The 20,465-nt window shown below is 40.7% G+C and overlaps 2 protein-coding genes across 4 annotated transcripts in view; one reads left to right on the forward strand and one right to left on the reverse strand.

The window, feature by feature from the left end:
* Nucleotides 1-2,351, forward strand: part of JAM3 (junctional adhesion molecule 3) — a 109,735-nt gene extending 107,384 nt beyond the window's left edge. Inside the window, exon 9 of the mRNA XM_021063173.1 lies at nucleotides 1,392-2,351. Within this exon, the coding sequence (XP_020918832.1) occupies nucleotides 1,392-1,397 (6 nt within the window). The 3' untranslated portion in view covers nucleotides 1,398-2,351. The remainder of the gene's footprint in view (nucleotides 1-1,391) is intronic.
* The window catches only part of NCAPD3 (non-SMC condensin II complex subunit D3), a 73,492-nt gene that overhangs the window by 24,213 nt on the left and 28,814 nt on the right, over nucleotides 1-20,465 (reverse strand). For all 3 annotated transcript variants that reach the window (XM_021063171.1, XM_021063170.1, XM_021063172.1), the window contains 7 exons: nucleotides 20,024-20,097; nucleotides 19,296-19,430; nucleotides 18,111-18,331; nucleotides 5,674-5,865; nucleotides 5,305-5,402; nucleotides 5,099-5,214; nucleotides 1,778-1,885 (listed from right to left, as the gene is read on the reverse strand). In XM_021063171.1, coding sequence (XP_020918830.1) covers nucleotides 1,778-1,885; nucleotides 5,099-5,214; nucleotides 5,305-5,402; nucleotides 5,674-5,865; nucleotides 18,111-18,331; nucleotides 19,296-19,430; nucleotides 20,024-20,097 — 944 coding nt within the window. The remainder of the gene's footprint in view (nucleotides 1-1,777; nucleotides 1,886-5,098; nucleotides 5,215-5,304; nucleotides 5,403-5,673; nucleotides 5,866-18,110; nucleotides 18,332-19,295; nucleotides 19,431-20,023; nucleotides 20,098-20,465) is intronic.

Here is a 20,465-nt window from a genome sequence, read left to right on the forward strand (position 1 = left end):
AATTCATCCAAAATCAGGGTGATATACAGTTTTATCATCTATGTCTAGATACTCCTTCCAGTCAAAGGGGTGCTGCTCACAACTGCACCGCAATAAAGTGAATCACAGTGTTTTCAGGTAAGTGGGGACACAGAACAGCCACTAACTGCAGATACCGTCCTTGATTTTGTTTGACTTTCTTTTCTAAGTCACAGTCATAGTTCCAGGGCTTCACTTTGCTCTTCTCACATACTCACCAATCACATGAGGGTGAAGTCTGTGATTCTTTAGTATCAGCATCCTTTCATGTTGATATGTAAGATAAATAGGTTCAATGACTACATAAGCATGCTAAACCTCACACTGACCTAACCCTCTCCTGACCTAACACCACTGCCCCTGGAGAGCTGAGCAGGCTGGGAGGGCACATGATCTGTGGCAGCTCCGAAACCCACTTTCAGGTCATTGTCCTGATGAGCTCAATAGTTAGACTCCCACCAAAACTGAGGAGAACCTGCCTCCTCAATCCACCACTACCATGTTCTCATCAAGGATATCCAGTTTAATGGGTAATACTGTCTTCTTTAATTTTGAAAACGCAAGGGTGATGCTCAACAAACAGTAAAATGTTAAAAATAAGGCTTTTTAGAGTAAGAAAGCTAATAATAATAAGGATATGTGTGTTTAAAAAGACCTGAACATAATGTATATTAGTGGATTCAAGGAGTATTTGAATTCTATTTAAATAAGAGTGAAGGAAACAACATATACAGAGCAAACTTTTCCACATATATTTTGACCAAAGAGTAGGTTTTTGGCAACATATTTAACCATTGGGAGAAAAAATCTTATCAGGGAAAACGCCCTAGTCCTAAGAAGTGTTTAGATTGGGGAGGGAATCTCAGATAAGTTAGGAGATCAAGACCCTCCAGAGAAACCTTGGTTTGGGGTTTCTCCATCACGCTCCACATGATGGCCTCTGATCTAAAACATCAGGGTTTCTGTCGATTAGAAGATGCCTTATACAAAGCATCTTCTCCAACGAATCTAAACATGGCCACTGATCCCCAGGTGTGAGCACAAGGGGCACAGCAGGAACTGAACACAGAAGGGAAGTTCGCTCATAATTTCAAATAGAGGAGGAAAATGGCCATTTTGGGCTAAATGATGGCTTGGCCTGAAGGGCATAAAAAGAAGGTTACTGTTGCCCTTACTGGATGGTGTCAGATGCTACAATCAGAATCACCATGTATAGCTGAGTCAGTCCCTGGAATCAGAAAATGGGTCCCGTGGTTACTGGCTCAAAAGTGTCTCTTCCTGATACAATTTCTAAAGCAGGGTGTATGTCACACAATCACACTTCTTACAGGTTAGCAGTTTCTTCAGTTTTCAAATATCTCATTTTGTTTCAGACCTGACCTTGGAACTGTACTCTGATATTCAAGCAGCCTGGTGGGCACATTAGACAATTTTTAAAAACATCAAACAACCAGCCAAAAGAACACTTTGCTACTTTCTCACCTTGTTTTCTCTGAGCTCACGACTCACATTATTTTCCCTGGTGGATCAGGTATCTCACATGATCAACTAGGGGAAGGATTGCCATCCTTGCCCCCCAGATAAGTATGTTGAGAAAAATGAATAAGTTCACCAATAAAAACTCCATCTAAAAGAGTAAGCCGCAGGCTAAGAAAATCCTTCACTTGTCGACAGTGCTGGAAATGCACATCACACAGCCATCTACAGCCCCAGCCGACACGAGGAGGAGAGGAGGACGCTAAGAGCATCAGCTACTCACCACCAGGTCTTCATTCATCCTCCTGGTCCCATCCTCCTTCAGAAGTACGTCGGAGAGGCAGTGCACGCAGGTGGAAAGGATGTCCCCACACACCTGTGCCAGTAATTTCTGTGGCAAGTCAAAGGTCATGTCTGAGGGGTGCCATACATCCATCAGACTCCCCAGGACATACAACTTGCTCGAAGAAACTCTATGACCTTCAAATGTGTAAAGTACAAGCTATGAGGAACCCCAGCCCTCCTTGTGTTTGCATCTTCGCTCCTTTAAGAATCTGGCAGTGAGAACTGGCTGAGTGGATTCACGAAGAACATTCATGTATGCTCTCTGTAATACACTACATACAGTCATGTCTGTCTTTCTACATTTGCCCTGTAAGAGGGAAAGGCATATATTTAAGAAGAATTAGTGATAATTGATAAGACATCTGTAATAACAGTGCTCCTCCAATTAGAGAGGAAAACACTGCAATTCTTCTGGCATGTGTAAGTGGTGAATTAACTACTATAATAAATGGTATATTTTAAAAAGACATGGGGGAAAAAAAGGTTGTTATCCTCCTGAAATGTATTCACTACAGACAAGTTTTCAGAGTCTTTTTTTCATTAAAATAACCTCATGGCGTCCTATCTCTGGGGACCTCAGTCACACCCTAGAGCCCAGATGTCACGTCCCCAGGGAAGCTGTCCCTAAACGCCCAAAGTGAGCCCAGCAGCTCTGGCCCAGGTGTTTTAGGAATTAGGCGAAGATGGTGCAGTTACCAAAAGGACTGTCTGAGCTGTTGTCCCAGGTCCTGCCTAGAAGCTCCACCGTAAGATGGTTTTCGACGTTTGCCAAACTGCTGGCAAACCGTCACCAAGATTCTGAAGTCTGTCATCTGATGTCAGGCCCAAGACGTGTCAAGATTAAACAGCTACTGCACTTAAGACATTAACAGGTTGCACACCCTGGGCTGTACAACCCAAGCCAAGGGAGCCTTGGAAATGCCTGTGCTCTAGCCTCACAGTGAGTCCTCATGCACAGCACTCTGCTGCTAGTAAGAAGGACTTTCAGAGTCTGGGAGAGAGCCATCAAGGTCGTCCAACTGCAGCACCCTCACCACCCAGGACTACTGCCATGCCTCCGGCAGCTCTGTTAATACCTCTACTGACCAGAGACTTGTGCAGAGGAAAGTCTGTCCACTCATGGCAGACCTCAGTACAACTTTTGTTCAGTTGGCCAAAACTTGTCTCCTAGGGTTTCTACCCACTCCAAATCAGTCCTCTGTGATGCCAAACAATCCCAGTCCTCTGTCATGCAGAGGTCCTTCCCTCATGTATGCATTTGCCTGGCAGCTGCCTCCATGAGGGTTCCTTTTCCCACTCACATGCCAGGCCCCTCAGCCGCTGCCTGCTCAGCCTGTTTTTGTCACCCTCACTGCCTTTCTCCTATGAGACAGCGGTCCCATCCACATTTGTGTGAAGGGCTGTCACTGAGGCAGAGCACACGGCCTTAGACTTAACCATACAGAGAACAGAACCACCACCTCTGCTGCAGACACCATCTCCACTAACAGTCTGCACTTGTGGCCATTTCTTCAATGACAGCCACAACACACCATCAGCTCACACCACGCTCGAGGAGCAGAACCACCCTGAGACTGAGTCTTCTCACACATGCTGCCATCGAGCTACACCTTGATGGTATCCTCTCTGGGTAATCTGTTTTCTCTATAAGATACAGGATGCTCATTTATGGAGAAGAGGAACAGAGAAGTCTGTATGGGGAAACTGGATTTAAATTGTCCTGAGATTCTGGGAAGTTTCAGGGCCTTTGTCATCTGGATTTAAATTGTCCTGAGATTCTGGGAAGTTTCAGGGCCTTTGTCCACTGTCCACCCACCCAAAGGAGGTGGTGCTGGCAGAACTAAAACCCTGCCCTTTCTCTAACAAAGCAGTAAGTTCCTCTCTCCTCTGGGTCTCAGTTTCCAAGCCTGATGAAAACTCTGCCTTCACCACAGACTCTAGCAATGACACAACTTACTGTTCTAAGAACTGTGGCCAATGGCAGGCAGACAGTGAGTCCTTAGGGCCCAGGCTCCCCCCACTGCAGGCTCTCCTCCAGCCAAGCTGGGAACCAGCACTGGGAAGGGAATCGGGGACCCAGCTGCAGGCCTGACTCTGCGTTTACCAGAGATACACCTCTGGTTGCCTGTGGGATGGTACCCTTACAATCTGCCACATAAATCCCTCACTGTTTCCTACAGAATGCTTTCCCCATTATCAGCTTTTTGTCTTATTTTAACCTGTGCTCTACTGTTCACATATGTGCCCTACTAGGTAATGTTTCTTATTTCAAACTTTTTTGTATACTTTCTTGGAGCAGAGATAAACAGAAAAAGAAATCAAAGCAAGCATCCCTTTAACCAAAAAGGGGCAAAAGGTTTACCCTAAGAAAGCATTAGACAAGGAAAGAGCCAGGCATTTTCATTACTTAAAGTAAATTTCAACCAGTTGTAAGTCCTAAGCAAAAAAGTTACAATATATTGTCTTATTTTATCTGTTACTACAAATAGAACTTATACAAGAAAAGGAAGCACAAGAAGATAGCAGGTAGCTCAGATGAAGCATTGTTTTTATTTTGGGAAATTTAAATATACTCCAGCAATTATTTAATTTTTGCCTTCTAAAACTATCAATAACCCTAGCCCTAAAATTTTCCATTGTGATCAGTACTGTCTAGGAGTATACTTCATGATAAAAAGAGAATGCATGGTAATAACTATCCTTCGAGACACTGAAATGGACAGCTTTTGGGAAGTCAAAGTGACCCTCTGTCTCACATAAAAGAATGGCTTAGGGTTGCATCCATAGGGAACATCAGTAGGAGGCTCTGGGAACCCTGGGTACAGGGACATGAAACAACAGGACAGGGCTTCCTGGATGATGATTTATTGGAAGGAAATTGTCTTATACTTTCATGGAGTGAGGATGGGCATGTGGGATGAAGACCTACTAAGCTATCATAAGCACTGAGACTATGATTAGAGAAGAGAGCCTTGCAGATTTGCTCAAGGAAACAGGCGCCTATCAGGCACGCTTCCAGGAAACACTGAAACCCAGAACCAAGGAGGTGGCCTCCTAAGGCAGCCACATGTCTTCAGCAGCCAAGATCATCTTGGTGAATGTCACCTGCTTATCATACACACTGCCTTAGGGAACTAGCTACTGGAACACCCACCCTCCCAGGTTCTCTGCAGAGAACACACCTCTAGCTTCAAGGCAGAGTATCACATCTATGTGCAGAAGAAGGACAGACCCCCACCCCAGGAGATCCTGAGTATACCTGCTCCTCCACTGGCGTCTCTGCAGATGCTCTACAGAGATGCTGCAAAGTGTCCACAGCTGGCTTGATCAGCTTTGGTGACCACTGGAATCCACTTAGCTTTTGCTCGACAACATCTGAAAAGAGTCAATTCCCTTGAAGTTTACCTCTTAAAAATACTCATAAAGGGAGATGCAAAGCCTTTTCACAATTCTCCAGATACTCACTGGTCACCTTGTCCCGGGTGCTCTTCGGAAGATGCTTTGCAATATGCCCAATAACACACAGGATGTGCCCTAAAGTGTCTGCATTGGGGTTTGGCTGCCTGGGGAAAAGGCAGAAGAAAGATCAGTACAGAACCAAAGTAAACACTGCTGTAAGCAAAGTACTTTTCTTCTGGATCATTAGCACTGGAGGAAGTACTGGAGCAAGGTTTAGGAGTCAAGTTGGGGAGCACTGAGTCACTTAATGTACTTAGACAACAAAAGCTGAAAAGTGATTCTTTCATGTTTGCTTTATGCCCAGAATTAAAGATCTGTGTACACAAATAGCTATAAACAGCTCACACCCTCTCTCATAATGACAAGCATGCAGACCTGCTCATTTGCTCCCAGGACTTCATGATCTTGGTGTGGTCCAGGGTGGGTGCAGAGCAAACAACTTTGGAGAGCAGCATCCAGGCTGGTGCACAGTGCTCCTTGCCAGTGTGGGACAGCACGTTGTTCACAAAAGTGGAGGAGAACTTCTCTTTCTTGGACCAGCCTTGAAAAGCCTTATTTAAATAGCGGCTAAAAAAAAAAAAAGAGAGAGAAAGAGATGGGAAAGTAGAATTGTAACTAAATACACAACAGTTCGGATCTGCCCCTCAGTGTAGGGTGTCATCTTCTCCTCCAGGATTCCTCTGGCACATAAATCTTACAGAGGTTCCTGGCTAGTGGCCCATCTGATAGCAAACAAGGTATCTTTCTAAGTATTATTACACTGAGTAAGGTATATTTACGCCCCCCCCCAATAAAGTAGTTATTATTATAGGAAAGAACAAAAATAAGAGGCAAAGCCTTTTAATTTGAGACCCTTCTCATGCTCACTCCCACCAAAATTTCTATTCAAACATATGGGATAGGTTACCAATAACGGGTATATGTGGAGTTTAAAGGGTTTTATTGACAAAAACAGTGGACACTATCCTTTTTTAAATGGAAAGACTGGAGAGAAATGACATCCCAATATTTAAGTATGGTGATATTAAACGAGCTAAACTTTGCTAGGACCTGCTGATACCATTCAGAAATACATATTTCAAACTTTTCTAAAACAAAATGCTTTTGATGTAGTAAAGTGTTTGTGCTATGTCTTGCTATTTTTAAACCATTTATTTTACTTTTTCCCATAGCACTGAATGATAAGACTCATGAGATAAATGCAATATTATATATTTAAGTGAGAAGAAAAATACACTCCTACCCCAAATATTTTTATTCAACTACTAGAACACACACACACAGATTAGCAAGACTTTTTCATTAAAAGAAAAAAGAAAAAGACTTCTCAAAGCATGCAGAAGACAACTATAAGGAAATAAACACATCTACACATGATAAGCATATGCATATAAATGGTTTTATTAATAAATTAGCTTTTGGTTAAAAATCTATCCATGTATGTCAAGAGTTTCACTGCAAATGACTAACAATTTACATCTGACTGCTGTCCAAAAACAAGTAATCAACAATTTTTAATAACTTACCAACAAGATTCACACAGAGTATTAAGTGATATTTACTACAGGAAGCCAGCGATATAGGAAAAAACATCTTCTGAACTTCCAGGTTTTTTTGTTTGTTTGTTTTTGCTTTTACCTGCCACATGCGGAGGTTCCCAGGTTAGGGGTCTAATCAGAGCTGTAGCCACCAGCCAATGCCACAGCAATGGAGGACCAGAGCCAAGACTGAGACCTACATCATAGCTCATAGCAACGCTGGATCCTTAATCCACTGAGTGAGGCCAGGGATTGAACCCTCAACCTCATGGTTCCTAGTTGGATTTGTTTCTGCTGTGCCATGATGGGAACTCCTGAACTTCCAGTTTTGAAATCTCAAATTTGGCTCCTCTCTGACCACTCACACCCTCCACATTGGCTGAGCAGCCCTGAAACCTCTCAACTGGACCGTCAATCAGCTCCATTGCTGGTCACAAGCAGAGGATGCCCCATCAGGTCAGAACGTGATTCAGCCAACACCACCTGGTTTTCCTGGAAAACACTGCTCACCTCTCTCCTAGCATCAAACCAGGGCACCCCTTCAGTGCCCATTTCAGGGACCCCTGCTGGACCAAACTGACCTCTTTCTCTCTTATACCCTAGTCTACTTGTTTGACCCCTTTCACTAAATCCTTTCCTTCTAATCACGCTAGCTGCGGATTTTGAAAGATCTGTTCTTTGTCCTCTTCTCTCATCTACAAACTAACTCTGGTGATAACGTACTTCGTCACTAGAAGCATTGCAAGCACACATTTAAAATGGGACTCCATCCCCTGACCTGACCTATCTCCGCTTTCTATACGTCCTCCAACAGCAACCCCCTCCACCAGCCCTTTTAGTCAGAATTCCTGAAGCCGCCAGGCCTCTAAGTCTTTGTGCTCCCATTTCCTGCCTGGAGACCCTCACCAGAGGGCTGCCTGGCTAATCTCAACTCTTCCCACCACCCCCCCGGGGATGACTTAGGTCCTGACACATCAATAGCAAACCACCCTAAGCTTAAAAAAAAAAAAAAAAAGAAGAAGAAAAAAGGTTAAAAAAGAACCCCCAAAACCCAAACCACCCCATCCACTCCCTCCTTGCTGCCAAAATTCCTCTCCCACTGGCCTCTGTGGGCACCTGAGAGGAGGAAGAACAGGACGTCCTTAGCTCCTTAGCCCTCAAAGCCCATCCTCCTCCTTCCCAGCTCCCCCACCTCCAGACAGCTCCTCCTCAGCCCGCTGCCCTCCCCTGGATCTGGCCCTCCTCGTCTTCAACTCAAGTCATTCAACAATGGCCTGTGTCCTCAGACTCTAGTCATAAGCACAGCGAATCTGTGATACCTCCAGGGGCTCCAGCAGCAAACACTGCTCGTGAGCCTGTGGCCCTGCACCAGCTGTGTCTCCATGATCCTACCCTCTTGTTAACTTCCAAGGTTCAAACTCAAAAGTCATCTGTTCTGTACAGTCTCTCATCCTGAAGATTCTTGGTATTCTAGTTACTTCCTGTTTGTTAAAAAACTAATCACAAGATTTTGTTTATGTTTACAGAGCTCTATTCTACTAGCCCTTACTGTCCTTGACAATCTTTTTGAAAGTTGATTTTCTTCTTCAGGGGCTCTCCTACTTTTTCTGTGCAGAGCCCTTTTAAACTCTTAAAAATTACCGACCACCTCAAAGAGCTTTTGTTCATGTGGTTTATGCCTCTCAATATTGCCATACTAGAAGTTAAAAACAAAGAATTTAAAAATATTTATCTATTAATTTGTCTAAAAATAACAAGGCAATCCCATGTGAACATAAACAATGCACTGCTTTACCAAAACACCCCCATATTTTTCTCAAAACAAAATAAAGCTGGTGAGAAGAACGACACTACTTTATACTTTTGCAAATCTCTTTGCGGCCTGGCTTAAACAGAAGACATGTGCATTCCTATATCTGCTTCTGCATTAATTTTGCTTCAATATCACCATGTGGCTTCTGGAAACTCTAGCACTGTGACAGAGTGAAAGTGACAACGGCACATGACACCTAAATATTATGATAAAGACTGCCAACTAAAAATTGCAGCTTGCCGTCTGCTTCCACAAGGATGAAGTCACTAGCCACAGCAGCCCCTGACCTTCAACACACCCTGAAAGGAGTTCAGGGCTGAGACCAGGAATGAGGCTCTCTGTGCTCTGGGAAAACTGGCCATCGGATATTTTCAGACTCTATAAGCCTAATTTATTTTCTCATACCTAGAAAAGCACTAAAATCATTAATGGAGACGTCTGCTCCTCAGGACTAGCAGCAAGCCTCTGCCAGAACATGTGCTTGACTGCACGAACTCACTTCACAAAATCACACTTATACTGATCTCCTCATCCACTTCTTGGAGCAGGTCCTCAGAGCTGCTAAGAGGCTGTCTCCTGGGCTATAGCCCTCAGTAAGCCCCTAGTAAAACACACATAGCTCTTCCATTGTGTATGTGTTTTGTCAACAAGACAGCCAGGAGCTCATGAATTCATCACACTCTGAGAAGTGCTGCCCTGAATTCTACCTTCTCTTTCTTAGCTTTGGCAAATACATCGTTTTCTAAACTGTGGTAAATATACATATAACATCTTTTTTAACCATTTTAAAGTACAGAGATCAGTGGCATTAAGCACAGTCACACTGCTGTGTTAGCATCCACCTCCAGAATTTTTCATCACCCCACACTGAGACTCTGTACCCCTTAGGCGGTACCTCACCATCATCCCTGGGAAGCACGTTCTACTTTCTAATTCCCAGAATCTGACTATTCGAGGGACCTCTCATAAGTGGAACCGTGCAACATTTGTCCTTTTGTGTCTGGCTTATCTCACTTACCACATTTTCAAGGTTCATCCATGCTGTAAGCACCTGTCAAAATTTTATTACTTAAGGCTGAGTATACCATTTCCCTGTGTGTGGAGACTACATCTTATTTATCTATTCACCAGTGCACAGACACCTCCTGGCTGTTGTGGATCATGCTGCTGTGAACATGTGCTGGGCAAACACTGAGCATCACCTCACAGAGAAGAGAAAGGCTGAAAGTTCTAGTGCTAACATTATGTACTCTTTTTGGACTTTTCTCTCCCTGTTCTGTTGCTCCCTTTTATTTCTGGAGCTCTCTCCTCCTACTTTGTAAAGTACATCCTTTCATATCTTGCTCTTTTTCAGAAACTCTATCCCTTTCAGTCATCCTCAATATTTTCTATGTATTGGTTCCCTTTCCTTCTGATTTCAAACATGTGTGCATGTTTTCTTCTCTTAAAATGAAAACAGAGCCAATGAAGGAAACTATGATGCAACTTAACTGCAGGTAAGTTAAAGACTAACTAGGGAAAAGAAAAAAAAAGCAAACTTAAGGAGATTATATGGGAAAATATCTACATAATCCTGAGGTAGGAAAAGATTTCTTTAAAAATGCATTAACCGCAAGTTCCCTCATGGCTCAGCGGTAACGAATCTCACTAGTATCTGTGAGGACTTAGGTTCTATCCCTGGCCTTGTTTAGTGGTTTAAGGATCTGGTGTTGCTGTGAGCTGTGGTATAGGTCACAGGTGTGGCTCAGATCCCACACTGCTGTGGCTGCAGCATAGCCAGTAGCTGTAGCTCCGATTTGACCCCTAGCCTGGCAACTTCCATATTCCACATGTACGGCCCTAAAAAAACAAAAACAAACAACCACTGACAAGCTGAACTCATCAAAAGACACCATGAAGACAGTAAAGAGGCAAATCTTGGGGTGGGAGAGATATTTGCAATACATACAGCAACACTTATACACAGAATATATAATGAACACTTACAGATGAATAAGAAAAAGAGTGACGACTTAAAAAAAAAATGGCAAGAGCCCTGAGCCAGTAGTTCACAATGTGATATCTAAATGTGAATCCATCTGTGAAAAGAAGCTCAATCACTTTAGTCAACATGACAATGCAAATTAAAACCACCACAGGAGTTCCCTGGTGGCCTTAGAGGTTAAGGACCTGGCATTGTCACTGTTGTGGCGCTAGTTTGATCCCTGGCCCAGGAACTTCTATATACCATGGCTGTGGCCAAAAAAAATTTTTTTTTGGTCTTTTTAGGGCCACACCCATAGCATATGGAAGTTCCTGGGCCAGTGGTCAAATTGGAGCTGTAGCTGCTCACCTATACCATTGACACAGCAACCTGGGATCCGAGCCATGTCTGCAACCTACATCACAGACCATGGCAACACCGGATCCTTAACCCACTGAGCAAAGCCAAGGACTGAACATGCATCCTCATGGATACTAGTTGGATTCATTACTGCTGAGCCACAGCGGGAACTCCCCAACTTTTTTCCCCCCAAAGTGCCGCATGTGTGGCATTTGGAAGTTCCCAGGCTAGAGGTCAAATCAGAGCTGCAGCCATGTCCAATGCCAAAGCAACTCAGGATCGAAGCTGCATCTACGACGTATACCACAGCTCATGGCAATGCCGGATACTTAACCCACTGGGCAATGTTAGGGATCGAACCCTCACCCTCATGGAACACACATGCCCTACTGTTGTTGCTGTTAAAGGCGCTGGGTACTGCTCCCACCTCCCTGAAGTTCACTGTCACTGCCCAAGGCCCTGCAACCAGGAAAAGCCTGCACCACCGCCCTGTGGGTCCTTGCCAATGCCAGGGCCTGGCAACCAGGCACTGGCTACAGGCCCTGCCCATTGTCCCCACCTTTCTGGAAGCATGTGCAGGCTGTATACCTGCACACCCCCTTGTCAATGGGATAATGGCCTGCACACACTGTGGAAAGAGAGAGCAAGCATCCAAACCAAAAGCAGCCTTCACACCCCACCCACCCAAAATAGTTAAGTCCTCATAAGCTACTCAGGGACACTTCTGCATATATATATATATATATATATATATATATATATAGCCCTCCAAGACTACAGTAAATAACTGTTTTCCCTAAACTCACAGAATAAGGAAAATATAAGCAAAATGAAAAAGCACAGGAACCATAACTAGTTAAAAGAACAGGAGAGTTCCTTTGAAGGAGCAAACAATGAAACAGACCTCTGCAATTTAACAAGATACTGAGTTCAAAAAGGAGGTAATGAAAATACTGAAGGAATTAAGGACAGATATCAAGAGTAATGCAGATTATTTTAAGAAGGAACTAGAAACTATAACCAGGTGCCAAGAAAAATTTGAAAATTCATTTGCGGGGAAGAAAGCTGAGTTAAAGGCATTGAACAGCAGAATGAATAAAGCAGAGGAATGAATAACTGCCTTGGAAGACAGAATAATGGAAATCACCCAATTAGGACAGCAGACAGAAAACCAAACTGGGAAAAAAAAAAAAAAAAAGAAAAAAGAAAGCAACATAAGACATCTATGAGATAATATATGCCAATATGTGCCATAATATGTGCCAATCTACAAATAGGGATTTCAGAAGGAGAAGAATAAGGGATAAAAATATATTTGAAGAAATCATGGCAGAAAAATTTTCCAAATCTAAAGGAAACAGATATCCAGAAATAGGAAGCAAAAAAGGCCCCAAACAAGGTGAAAAAAAACAGACCCTAACCAAGACATATTATAATAAAAATGGCAAAAGTTAAAAGAGAGGATTCTAAAGGCAGCAAGAAAAAAACAGAGTTAATTATAAGGGATCCCCCTCAATAAGGCTATCAGCTGATTTCTCTATAGAAACGCTACAGGCCAGAAGAGAGTGGCAAGATAATATTCAAAGTTCTAAAAGGGAAAAATATGCAACCTAGAATACTCTACCCAGCAAGATCATCATTTAAAACAGAAGGAGAAATAAAGAATTTTTCAGACAAACAAAAGCTGAAATACAGCAATACTAAACCATTTTAAAAGAAATATTGAAAGATTTCCTCTAAACAGGAAAGAAGTAAGATAAAGAATGGAAGAAATTGCAATTTGAAAGTAATCACTTAAATAAGCCAGTCTACAGATCAAAACAAACAAACAAAAAAACTATTTGTGAAGGTGATAAACAAGGAACATCAAAAGGATAAACATGAAGGTGTAAAAAAGGACATCAAAATCACAAAATGTAGGGAAGGAGAATAAGAAAATCCAGAGTTTTTTAAGAATGTGTTTGCGCCTCTATGACCATCAGTCTAAAGGAAGTAGATATGGAAGGTGTTAAATACTGGAAATAAAGGGCAACCACAACTCAAAAAATAATACATTCACAAAACCAAGAAGAGGACACAAGCATAAAATAAAAGGAAATCAATCCAACTAAAGGAAAAAAAAAGGGACATAGAATCAACTGGAAAACAAAGATCAAAATGGCAATAAATAGATATTTATCAATTATTACCTTAAATGTCAATGGACTGAATTCAATCAAAAGACAGAGTGGCAGAATGAATTAAAAAAAAAAAAAGAAGAGCCTATGATATGCTGCCTACAAGAGATTCACCTTAGAGCAAAGGACATACCCAGATCCAAAGTGAGAAAATGGAAAAATATTTCATGTGAATGGAAATGAAAGGAAAGTGGGAGTCACAATACTCAAATAAAATATACTTTAAAACAAAAGCCATAAGGATAAAGGGGGGAACTATTTAATGATAAAAGGATCAATTCGAGAAGAGGATATTACATTAATCAATATATATGCCCCTAATGTAAGAGCTCCCAAATACATAAAACAAATACTAACAGACAAAAAGGAGAAATTGATGGGAAGACAACACTAGTAGGGACTTTAACAGAATCCCTAGAAGGAAAATCAATAAGGCATCAGAGATCCTAAATGACACAGAACAATTAGACCTAATTGATATTTTGAACAATTATTTTTGGACACTACATCCAAAAAAACCCAGAATATACATTCAAGTGCACCTGGAACATTCTCTAGGATTGACCACATACTGGGGCACAAAATTAACCTCAACAAAGAGTAAAGAAATTATTTCAACCATCTTCTCTGACCACAATGGGATGAAACAAGAAATTAACCACATGGAAAGAAATGAGAAAAAAACTGACTACATGGAAACTAAACAACATGCTACTAACAAACCAATGGGTCAATAAGAAAAATCAAAAAGCAAATTAAAAAATACCTTGAGACAAACAACAATAAAAACACAAGCATACAAAAATCTATAGGATGCCAAGAAAGCAGTTCTTAGAGGGGAAGTTCATATACAAGCCTTTCTCCCCCCAAAACAAGAAAAAATCCCAAATCAACACTCTAACCTACCACCTAAAAAGAATTAGAAAAAGAATAAACAAAAATTAAAGTCAGAAGAAGGAAATCTTGGAGAGATTAAAAGAATAGAAAAAAAATCAATAAAACCAAGAGCTGGTTCTTTGAAAGAGTAAACAAAATTGACAAACATCTGGCCAGACTTATTGAGAGAAGAATCCAAAACAACAAAACAAAATGAAAAAGGGGGAATCTCAATGGATATTGTAGCAATACAAAAAACCATAAGACAATACTATAAACAATTATGTGAAAACAAATTTGACAATCTAGAAAAAAAGCATAACTTTCTAGAGACATAAAGTCCACCAAAATTGAATCAAGAATACACAGATAATTTGAACAGGCTGATCACAAAAATGAAACTGAAGATGTAATAAGGAACACTCCCAAAAGCATTCTATGAAGTCACCATCACCTTAATACCAAAACCAGACAAAGATACTACCAAAAAAATAAAATTATAGCCCAATATCTTTGATGAATATAGATGAAAAATTCTCAACAAAATTTTAGCCAACTGAATCCAACAACACATAAAAAAAGATCATACACCATAAGCAAGTAGGAGTCACCTCAAGTTCAAGATATACAAATCAAAGCAATATACCACATTAACAAAAGAAAAGTTGAAAACCACATGACCATCTCAACAGAATAAGAGAAAGCATTTGACAAAATTCAACATCCATTCATGATTTAAAAAAAGATCTTATCAAAATGGCTACAGAAGGAACAAAGAACATATCTCAACATAATATAAAAGCCATTTATGACAAACCCACAGGCAATATAATACTCAACAGAGAAAAGCTGCAAGCCTTCCTGTTTAAATCTGGAACAAGACAAGGATGCCCACTCTCACCACTTCTATTCAACATAGTATTGGAAGTCCTAGCCACAGCAATCAGACAAAAATAGAAAAGGTATCCAAATTGGAAGAGAAGAGGTAAAATTGTTACCACATGTAGATGACATGGTACTAAATATAGAAAACCCTAAGGACTCCACACAAAAAGTTCTCAATCTGATCAATGAATTCAGCAAAGTAGCAGGATACAAGATTAACATTCAGAAATTGGTTACATTTCTGTATACTATCAATGAAATATTAGAAAAGAGGAGTTCCTGTTCTGGCTCAGTGGGTTAAGGACCTGGCATTGACATTAAGCTGTGGTGTAGGTCGCAGAGGCAGCTGGGATACAGTGTTGCCATGGCTATGGCAAAGGCCACAGCTACAGCTCCAATTCGACCCCTGGCCCAGGAATTTCCATACAATGCATATGGGGCCATAAAAAGAAAAAAGGAAAAGAATACATGCATTTAAAAAAAAAAAAAAAAACAACTCTTAAATTCTGGCGTTCCTGTTATGGCACAGCAGAAACAAATCCAACTACGAACGATGAGGTTGCGGGTTTGATCCCTGGCCTCGCTCAGTGGGTTAAAGATCCAGTGTTGCCGTGAGCTGTGGTATAGATTGCAGATGAGGCTCGGATCTGGTGTGGCTGTGGCTGGCAGCAACAGCCCCGATTAGACCCCCAGCCTGGGAACCTCCATATGCCACAAGGGTGGCCCTAAAAGAATAAAAGACAAAAAAAAAAAAAAAAAAAAAAAAAAAAAAAAAGAAAAAAAGAAAAGAAAAAGAAAAAAATCACACCCCCAAAAATTAAATACCCAGGAATAAACCTGACCAAGGAAGTGAAAGACTTATATGCTGAGAACTATAAAACAGTAATCAAAGAAATTAAAGAGGATTCAAATAAATGTAAAGATATCACATGCTCCCAGATTGGAAGAATTAAGTTTGTTAATTCTTGGTTAAAGTGGCCACACTACCCAAAGCAATCTACAGATGGAATGAGATTGCTATCATATTACCCATGACATTTTTCACAGAACTAGAACAAACAATCCAAAAAGTTATATGGAACTATAAAACACCCAGAATTGTCAAAGCAATCCTTTGGAACAAAAACTAAGCAGGATGCATAATAACTCTCCCAGACTTCAGACAATATTGCAAAGCTAAAGTCATTAAGACTTGGTACTGGTACAAAAATGAACATATGGATCAGTGGAATAGAATAGCCCAAGAATAAACCCAGGAACCTATGGTCAATTAATCTTCAACAAAGGAGGTAAAAATATAAAATGGGAAAAAGTCTCTTCAAGCAAGTGGTGTTGGCAAAACTGGACAGCTGCATGTAAATCAATGAAACTAGAACACACCCTCACGCAATGCACAAAAATAAACTCAAAATGGCTTAAAGACTTAAGACAAGCACCATAATCTCCTAGAAAAGAACCTAGGCAAAACATTCTCTGACATAAACAATTTAATCAACAAGACCTTAACCTCTAAAATATACAAACAGCTCACAGAAGTCAACAAAAAAACCCAATTGGAAAAAGGACGGAAGACCTAAATAGATATTCTCCAAAGGAGACACATGGATGGCCAGTAGGCACATGAAAAAATGCTCAACATCACTAATTATTAGAGAAATGCACATTAAAACTACAATGAGGTCCCACATTACACCACTCAGAATGGCCATCATTAATAACGAAATCTTACTGAATAGCACAGGGATGGACCATGTCTCTTGGGATGGACCATGATGGAAGGTAACATAACACAGTCATATATATACATATACATATGCACAGGAATTTATAATAAATATATATATGACTGGGTCACTTTGCTGTATAGCAGAAATTGGCATGATACTTTAATAAAAATATTAAAACACAAAAAATTTTAAAAATAAAACCCCATAAAATACCAGTGTTTATCCACCAAAATGGATAAAACAACCAACACCAAAATGCTGGCCAAGATATAGAGCTACTGGAAAAAAAACTGGGAAAAATGCTGGGAGGAAGTGTAACTTGGTATTCAGCACTCTAGAAAACTGTCTAGCAGTAACTATTAAAGGTAAATAAAAGCATGTTCAACAGAACTGTTCCTAGGTATATAACCAATAAAAATATATACCAAAAGATTCACATAGGAATATTCATAACAGCATTATACCTAATAACAAAAAGCTGGAAAAGACCTATTACCTACAACAGTAAACTGGATAAATAAATTGTGGCTTATTCATATATGTTATACACACACACAGGCAGCAATGGAAGTGAATGCTGCACACAATAACTTGAATGAATCTTGTACTCCTTTGAGTGGAAGGAGTCAGAAACACAAAGAATACATATTCACATAATTCCATTTACATGAAGAGTGGAGAAAACTCACATAAGGTGGTAAAATCAGTGGTTCCCCTTAAGAAGGGAAGGAGAATGACTGGAAGGAAGAGTGAAGGTCTCTCCCAGGCTGAGCAACCTTTAACAGCAAAAGGGACCTTAAGAGATTGTGTAGTCTAAACAGCTCTTCTTACAAATGAGAAAACAAAGACCTAGAGAGATGTACTGATTTGCCAGGGCCACAGACCATATACTGAATCTACTATTATCTACTGCTACCTATGATGGCACTAAATATATTAGTCTTTCCGTTGGTGATGATTCCTCCATAACTACATGTAAACAAGGAGGGAGGTGTTTCTTGTATGATGAAGGAAAAAAAAAAAAAAAAGGAAAGGACAAGGCAGTTACGGTAGCACTAACAAAAACCATCTGTAAGATCACTGCTGTGGAAATTCAGATTGATCAGTGCAAGTGCTCACTGTGCAGTGACTGCCCAACAAATGTTATCAAATGGAAAAAAATGCTGCAGGGTGATTAAGTCAACTAATCCAATAAAATGTCAAAAAAGTCTAACTTGTCAGAAACAGAAAGATGATTTAGGATATCAATCTGAAACTGGAAGACACTTAGAGAAAAGCAAAGGAAAGCTTCACAAAACCTGTCACCACAAAAACGCTAAAAGATACAAATGAACTAGGTCAGGAAAAAAGACCAAGATTGAGTCTTCATACACTCAACAATTTGAAGAGCTGATTTTCCAAGACCAACACAATTCTATAATAAATTCTATAATAAAAGTCCCCCCATAAGGACAATGAGTTACAGGAACATACCCTAGCTCCTGGCTCTCTGTGCTCAGCAGTGACAGTAGCGCCCAGGTGAGCACCTGGCTGTCGTCCTCATGATGGAACTGACTGTGATGCTGGATGTTCTGCAGCAGAAGCTGGTCCAGACACTCCAGGGCCTTGTCCTGCACAGTACGCTCAGAGTCCATCACAGCCGGGATGACCCCCCACAGCCAGGCCTTCTGTATCTGGACACACCTAGGCTGGGCCTAAGGAGTCAAAAGTTACAAAGTCATAAAGATGTCTAAGCCACCAGAAGTCTGAACACAAATTAGGGAATCTGTGATCAATGTTTTAGGATGTACAAGTGTTGCACACATGATTACAAATAAAACAGAAAGTAGAGAATAAAGATCAACATGGCAAATATATATATATGAAGGTCAAGTTCAAGTTATTGTAAATCAAGTCCATATTGACATTTTAGACTTATAAAGTGATTATCTTATTTGTAATGAATTAGCACTTTTTCATAATTCAAGATCAAGAGCAAATTTATTCCAAGGAGTAATTAGAATAGATGCTGACAAGAGAAAATCTACACATGCATTACTTAATGCCTTCTGTTGTGAAATAAAGGAAAAAAAAAACATTTTTTTTTGGGGGGGAGGGTCATCTTTGGCTGCTCCGAGGCATGTGGAGCTCCTGGGCCAGGGATCAGATGCAGCCCAAGCCACAGCTATGGCAGCGCTGGATCCCTAACCCACTGTGCTGGGCTGGGGATGGAACCTGCATCCCAGTGGCTCCTAAGACACCACTGATCCTGCTGCACAATGGGAGCTCCAAGTGAAAAACATTTTTAAAAATTCTTCCAGAACTAATTATTCAGCAGAATTAAATTAAACATAGGATTAATGGAGCTGCTCTTTTGGCATTATTACCTATACAGGTTTTAATGGACAAAAATTAACCTAGGCCTTTGGCTTAACCAAATTTAAAAATTTTGTAAATTCATTCAAATTAAATGTGAGATTAAAGCCGAAGTCAAGAGAACACTGTTTTCTAGCAGAGGGAGTTGAAAGACTCCTTCCTCTTACACTGTAGAGTTCTACAGTGGACTTGGGAGAGTTTCTAACAGGTGCTTAATATTTAGTGACAGGTCATCATTAAGCTGGATTATTATTATTTGTAAGGTAGGATACCAGCATCAGACACACAGTGGCTGTGTCTCACCACAAGAAGCTCAGTGAGAGACTGCAAGGCCTGTTTCCGGACAGATAAGGCGATGTCCCGACAGTGGTCCTGCAGGATGGACAGCTCTTCTTTCAAACCAGAGACATCACAGTGTTTCAGAACGCTCACTAAGACCTAAAAGGTACATATTCCACATGAAGGGATGACTTGGGTATCATGTAAATACAAAATGACAAACTGTAGACAAAAACACTTCCATTTGTGATTCTTATCATTTCTGAGGTCACAGATCCACCCCTCTTCCCAGGAACCTCCCACCTTTCAGAATCTAAAGAAAGTTAAGCCCTCTCTCTAGAGAAAATTTAGAATACATTTTGTATAAACAAGTACTTAGAAACAATCCTCGGGGGTTTCATGAACACTATCATAATCCATCTAAGGTTCCAGGTTAAGCATCCTTACTCTGAAGAAAGAAATCAAGGATTTAAAATTGTGATTCCTAAAATGCCAGCAACCCAGTAGGAAAGCTTAAGAGCAAATGATCCTTCAGTTCCTACATAATTTATATTTAATAGGAACAAGGTGAACTAACATTGAGTGAAAAGTAATGAATATGGCTGGAGGCTACTTAAAATATTTTCCTGTACTTTCAACTTGTTAATGCTTAAAAAGAGTACACACAAAAAAGCTAATGCTTAAAAAGAGTACATACAAAAAGTCAATGTTTAAAAAGAGTACACAAAAAGGATGTCCAGAAAACCTCACACCTGGAGTGCAGACTTCCTGACATTGGCCTTCTCATCCCCCATCCTGCTCTTCAGCATTGTCATGAGACACATCTCTGTTGAAGAAATACCAAAGAGTCACTATAGCCTGAGAAACACCACATGGCATCTCACCACACAATCCCATCTTACTAGTTCATATTAAATCCCAGGAAATCAGCATGAAACGACATAGGAGAGGAAAATTCAAATAATTATCTATTCACAATAATACAAGAGGCAGAGTAGTAGTATTTTAAAAGAGCATAAATTCTGGAAAATTTTTAGTCCTCCCCCCCCCCCCGGTATGCCTGTGGCATGCAGAAGTTTCCAGGACAGGGGTCAAACCCAAACCACAGCATTGACCTGAACTAAAGTAGTGACAATGCTAGATCCTTATTTAACCCGCTGAGCCACAATAGAAATCCGAAAACACAGTTTTAAA

Source organism: Sus scrofa, chromosome 9 (genome assembly GCF_000003025.6).
Source record: "Sus scrofa isolate TJ Tabasco breed Duroc chromosome 9, Sscrofa11.1, whole genome shotgun sequence".
Classification (NCBI taxonomy): Eukaryota; Metazoa; Chordata; class Mammalia; order Artiodactyla; family Suidae; genus Sus; species Sus scrofa.